Source organism: Vicia villosa, linkage group LG5, assembly GCF_029867415.1.
Source record: "Vicia villosa cultivar HV-30 ecotype Madison, WI linkage group LG5, Vvil1.0, whole genome shotgun sequence".
Taxonomy (NCBI): domain Eukaryota; kingdom Viridiplantae; phylum Streptophyta; class Magnoliopsida; order Fabales; family Fabaceae; genus Vicia; species Vicia villosa.
Genome location: NC_081184.1, coordinates 95091030 through 95097029, shown reverse-complemented (window position 1 = coordinate 95097029; position 6000 = coordinate 95091030). Strand labels below are relative to the sequence as shown.

Below are 6000 nucleotides of genomic sequence, written 5' to 3'. Positions count from 1 at the left end.
GTCCGTTGCGGTTGAAACACCGTTATAATGCATTATTAACTGTTCTGTTGCGATGGTGATGCGGCTGTTGCGTGTGATTTCAGTTCACACCGCAATTGCGATCCATTGCCGATGTGTTGCTAACCGCAGCCGCAATATTGCGGCCGCATCAGGTGATGCGGTCCGCAATTTCAAACCATGTCATAGTTATGTGATTATTCGAACAAAATTTGATCTAAAATGCTGCAGTATAAGGATTTTTGGATTTAAAAATTTACGAGTATCACTATTTAAAATGCTGAAGTGAGGGGAAGAAGGGATTTATGACGTTGGTATATGGCAAATGGTCCAAGTTTGAATCTGATTTGCAAAATTCGAAGAATAACAAACCATAATGAAGACATTCGTATGATTCATATTTTTCGAAAAGCAAACAAGTTCGCAGACATTGCAAGGCGGGACATTAACTTATCAGGAGGTTACTTTTACATGAAGAGTGTCTTAATTTATGTATAGCACATATCTTAAAAGATTTTAGAGAAAAAATTGTCAAGGAGAATTATTTTTATGTAACTTTTTTTATTGGGTTTAGGCCTTCCTTAAATAAAAAAATATATGACAAATCGACTCATTTGAGATAGCTCATTTTAACCACTCTTTTGTCTCAAAACCCTTTATAAGAAACTTGAAAATAATTTGAAGATAATAGAGATCAAGGAGAAATCAAATAATGTTTCCTTATATAAAACCGTTCATGTGTATAGGGAACAATTACACCTAACATGTTTAATCAAATATATTATTATTAACTAATTTAACAAATGCACAAATGCAAAGCAAATCAATCATTGCACCTCAAAGACAGCCAGCCTATCTTCAAAAGTAACACAAAAGTTCTCCATTCCTTAAATTAATAAGCCTACCCATTAAGACAGCTTAGAACACTTTTAGATTAAAATCAACTTTCAAACCCACATGGTGATTGTGAAAAATGAGCTGTATAAAGAACACAAATCCAGCTTGTAAAACTAATCATGAAACCATAATATATATCCAAAAGAATTTATAATACTATATGAATATTAATGATTAGGGTCCTAAAGGTGCTCTATGAGGTATTCCCTTTCTTCTCCTTGAATTTGAACAAGCTTGTTGAGATGAATAAGGAGAAGACGTGCTTTTGTATACTTGTTGTTTGTGGATTCCTTCACGCATTATTAATATTTCTTCGTCTTCTTCCTTTGATAGCAACTTTCTTTCCTGCATTTTACCCATTTCTTCCTCTTTCTTTGTGCTTAAGATAAAGCTTGCATTCCCATTTTTCTTTATTCCTACAAGCTATTATTATTTTTACTCACAATTGTTACAACAACAACAATGACAACGATAATTAAACAAATTATTTACCATTCAAAAAATTTAAGTAAGAACAAAACTATAACAGCTAGGATACATAGTTGCTTGCTTCATAAGGTACCTCCATGACTTAAATTTTAATAAATTATTCATATACATTAACTATTTTTCTTTTAGTATTTTCATGAACAATGGCACCTTCAATAAGTGCTTATGACCACAATATTATAGGTTAAGTATTCCTTATATTTTTTCAAAAATGTATCCATTATATATTTTTCTATAATCAAAATGAAATAACAAGAATATAAGAGGTATTTTAACCCAATATATAAATTGAACGTCATTACTAGACTTTCAACATTACGAGGGTTCAAACTCTAATACGCACAGTTGTTTATATGAGTTTATAGTAATTATTACCCATAGTTTATTATTAAATTAATTTCATTATATTTTCTTATATTTCATTATTTTAAAATAATTTTGAATACAAAAGTTGATACCTAACAAAAGTTTAGGGGTTAAAAAAATGATCATTAATAAATTCAAATGATATCTGCCCCTATTAATTTGTTAAACAAAAATAGAATAACAATAAGAATAAAAAAGGAGAGTTAATTAAATAATGAGAGAGAAATTAGTTACCTTGCAACCCAAAGAACAGAAACGAAAAGGGTCCAATAAATATCTTGCACAAATTTCACACAAATGTGAATTACTCTTACTTCCACTAATAACAGCATTAGTATTCTTAATCTGATTCTGTGGCCTCTCATTAAGAAAAATCACTCTAGCACTGTTAATCACATACGTTTGAACTCCAGTTATATCCAATACCTTCTGAATCTCCGTCACCCTCACAACATCATGATAAGACGATCTCCGTATCTGCATTGCAATTTCGCGTAAAATTAATAACATTGAAATTTCTGTAATCTAATTGAAATAGAGTACTCACTTGAATTAGTTGATGGTCGTTGTGCCAGGATTGTTTGCAGTAAAAACAGAATGATTCTTTACAATCGAGACAATACATGTTGCATTCGTTTCTCGGCGCGTTGATGTGAGTTTTGCAGGGAGAGAAGAATGTGGTTGATAGTAATGGTTCTAGCCATGGTGGCGTTACCGACATTGTTGAATATGATTTGAAATTGAGGAACTGAGAGAGAGAAAATGAGAGAGAAGATGAAAAGAGTGAATGAAGAAAGGGAATAGTATTGTTAATATAGTATGGAAAGTCAGGGTTGAAAAGAAAGGATGGTTGGTTGAGAAGGTTTTGGATCGTTGGATTATTGGAGTTTGTTTAGGTTACGCTACAGCTGCTTTGTTGGTTTTTTAGGCAATTTTTTTTTGCATCTTTTCGGTGTGGATCGTCGTCATATTTCATTTTACAACACAACAATCACGCGTCACGCCATCATTTTTGCAACAATTATATTTCTCTCTTTAATTTAATAACCCTTTTATAAAAAATAAATTAAAATAAAATCTTAAATTATTTTAGTGAACAAGTATATAAAATTTCTAAAATGGAAAGAATTGTTAGTTTATATTTTAAATAGTGTATTATAGATTCAAATAAAATAATACAACTCAAAGAACAATGGTAATGCAAGATGTGGGGATCTTTGCCGCAACAAATTTGGGGCTTGGATGAGAGGTTTTTCAAAACACATTGGGCGGTGCAATAGTCTCCATGCTGAGCTTTGGGGGGTTTCCGAAGGCTTGAAGTTTGCTTGGGAGAAAGGCCACAGGGAGATTGAGCTGCAAACTGATAACCGAACAGTTGTAGAATCTGTCAGTACTTCCAAGTCCGGCAATGGAGAAGGTAGCGAAATTATCCGTCAAATCAAAGACATGTTGAATAACGATTGGGATGTGAGAATCAAGCATATCCACAGATAGGTAACCTGCTGTGCAGACACTCTAGCGAATCTTAGTCTTCGTCATAGGCTAGGTTTCAGAATTTATCATCAGTTCCCTACCGAGCTAGCTTAGTTGCTTGAGATAGATGTTACGAGAATCCCTGTTCCCCGTGTGATTTACCTTTAGTGTTCTTTTGCTGTTTGGGCTTCGGCCCTCCCCGGTCCCAAAAAAAATAATTAATAATACAACCAAATATCAAATAATTTTAAAAATATGTTAAAAGTGTAAGTCGCTAAATTTGACATGTGGGAAGCCTAAACCAATTTCGGCCTTGCTAGAGTAAAAACCGGTAAATTCTTCAAGAGGGCAGGAATCAGTGATAAGTGTGACGTAAGGGTAGAGATGACACAAATATGTCAGGAAAGATAAGGTTTTAGAACATAAAGACCATGTATAGATTTGTCGTAGAAAACATCAGATATGAGCGTAGAAGGTGAAGACTTGACCTTTGGAGTACACTACGAGTCATATCTTGACATAAAGCAATGTAAACGGTCTGAATAAAAATTACAAAGAGAATGTAAGTAAAAATCCTAGTAGAATTCGTATTAAAGGAGACAAAAGGTGACAAATCAGATATGCTTTCAAAAAATTTTAAAACATTTATTTCCATGCCTCAATTTATTTATTGACTTAAACGTCACAGTGTATTTTGCACGTACCACCCCGTTTTCTTCTTCCCTAACTTCTAACCAAACCAAGAAATGGCAGATCGGCCAGAAAACTCATTCAACATAGTTACCTTATTAAAGCTTTCAATATATTATTGGAATATTTAAGTCTACATAGATCAGTATTATTCACTACTACGAAACAAGTTTTCACCTTGGTTGAAATATGACGTTTACCTCGATTTTATTGGCGAGGTATCAAATGGTATAATGGAAAGTTCTCCATTTTCCTTTAGGTTGGTTTCTCCACCGAGGTGAAATCTAAACTACAAAATCAACAACTTTTCTCCTTGGTTGATAATTCCACAGAGGTGAAATCAAAACTACAAAATAATTCTCTCGGATGGATCGCTAGAGCAAGGTTGGTTTCATAATGTAATCTCATCTCTTGTAATTATTAAAATTATTTTCTTCAATACATTCTTGTAAAAATGGTTTAATCTTGTTAGGAAAGCATGGATGTAGTTATTGTTGTTGAGTTTAAATATTTCTAACAATAACAACAACACTACCAAAAACAACGTATAACAACAACAACATTGCTAAGTTGCGTCCTTGTTTTTCTTAACTAACATCAAACATTTTTAAGAAACATCCATTTAAGAAAATAATTTCAGAAATTACAGGAGAAGATACATTAAGCAACCTACCTTGAGGCATTTATCCATTCTTGAATACATCTTAGAGTATAGTGTTGTAATATATTCAATGCTTTCATAATCAGTGTATGTCTTCACTATCAGTGGTATTTGCATTTGAACACTCTGCACTAAGCATTTCAAGATAAATGTGAAATTGCAGTCACTGTCGGCATCACTTTTTAGTTTTGACTGTTTGTCAATTTGTGTTTAAAATATATCATTTCATTTATTGCTAGTTTGTATCTTATTCATAATGTGGATTCATCTGTATTTTTGTTGTAGCATTGCTATTGTAATTCACATAAAATATGTTGTATCAATTCGCTTATACTATTTAAGTCCTTGTAATTTTGAGAAACCTTTTGACTCATTGAGTTAGTTGTTGTAAGTCCATGTTTGTATCTTATTTTAAGCCTAGCTACTGGTTTTAGGTCAAAATCACAAGTATTGCTTGAACCACTTGTTATAACACTAGAGTCAAGGTTGTAAGTCGTATGATTTGAATCATACATGTGTGACATGAATTATATAGCATCATAAAAATTAGAATTTGGCTATTCCTCATTTGAGTCGAATCATAGCAAGGTGAGATTTGAATCGCAACTTCTACGAGTTAAATCATGAGGTATAGATGACTCAAATTATGGCCTCTTTCTCATATTTCCAACCTTATATTCATGTTGAGTATCTCTTTGATTCGAATAAGAACTTAATGATTTAGTAAAAACCTTTAGTCTAAGTTAGTTGAGAGTAAGAATTCCCAAGAGATGGTGTTTATTCTCTCTTGCACCAATTTATCATCTGTTCGCATTTTTCCACAATGACTGTGAGTGTGTCACCTATAAGAGAAGTTATCATAAAAAGTATGGATAAATACATCTCTAGATTCATTGTTGTTGTCTTTTGTTCTTGTTGAAGACCAAGAAACCTAGAGAAAGTGAAACAGTTTGATCAATCATGTGTTAGGATTGATCAATCTTAGAACAACAACCATAGAACCTTGAAACTCTTTTTTTTTGGCCAAGAATCATGAGACAACTTAGAAAGTGTTATTCATTCACCAATACATATTTTTTTACTGATACCTTATGATTAACCTCTTAGAATATGGATCTTACGAATATTAATTGTATGTGTGAGATTCTTCAAATGCTATTCATCATCTTAAATCTTTGTCAAAAACCATTGTTGTAAAGTGGTAAGATTCAAGTGGCTACATTCTCTGATGCTATAAAGAAGCCCTTCAGTGCGAAGAAAGATTTCAATGATGTGTATGGTCAGAAAAAGGGTAATCATGACCAATTTGTTAGGGCAGTTCTGATCTCTACACCGGCATCACAACAGCAACGTAAGCTGGACGCGCCTAGGCGTCAGTTCACAAAGATTAACATGTCGTTGGCTCAAGCATTACAACATTTGCTGAA

At 32.8% G+C, this 6000-nt stretch overlaps 1 protein-coding gene across 1 annotated transcript; it reads right to left on the bottom strand.

Annotated features, from left to right (window-relative positions):
• Window positions 1–769: 769 nt before the first annotated feature.
• On the bottom strand, window positions 770–2621 carry LOC131606886 (protein RGF1 INDUCIBLE TRANSCRIPTION FACTOR 1-like). Its single transcript, XM_058878978.1, has 3 exons — window positions 2297–2621; window positions 1984–2226; window positions 770–1317 (listed from the first exon to the last, which is right to left on the bottom strand). Exons 1-3 carry the CDS (start codon window positions 2468–2470, stop codon window positions 1069–1071), a joined length of 666 nt encoding a protein of 221 aa, XP_058734961.1. The 5' UTR covers window positions 2471–2621; the 3' UTR covers window positions 770–1068.
• Window positions 2622–6000: the final 3379 nt, after the last annotated feature.

Coding starts and splice junctions, on each gene's coding strand:
- LOC131606886 (XM_058878978.1), bottom strand. CDS start 2,470: ATGTCGGTAACGCCACCATGGCTAGAACCATTACTATCAACCACATTC. Junction 2,227..2,296: donor ACGACCATCAACTAATTCAA/GTGAGTACTCTA, acceptor ATTGCAATGCAG/ATACGGAGATCGTCTTATCA. Junction 1,318..1,983: donor TCTGTTCTTTGGGTTGCAAG/GTAACTAATTTC, acceptor AAATAATAATAG/CTTGTAGGAATAAAGAAAAA.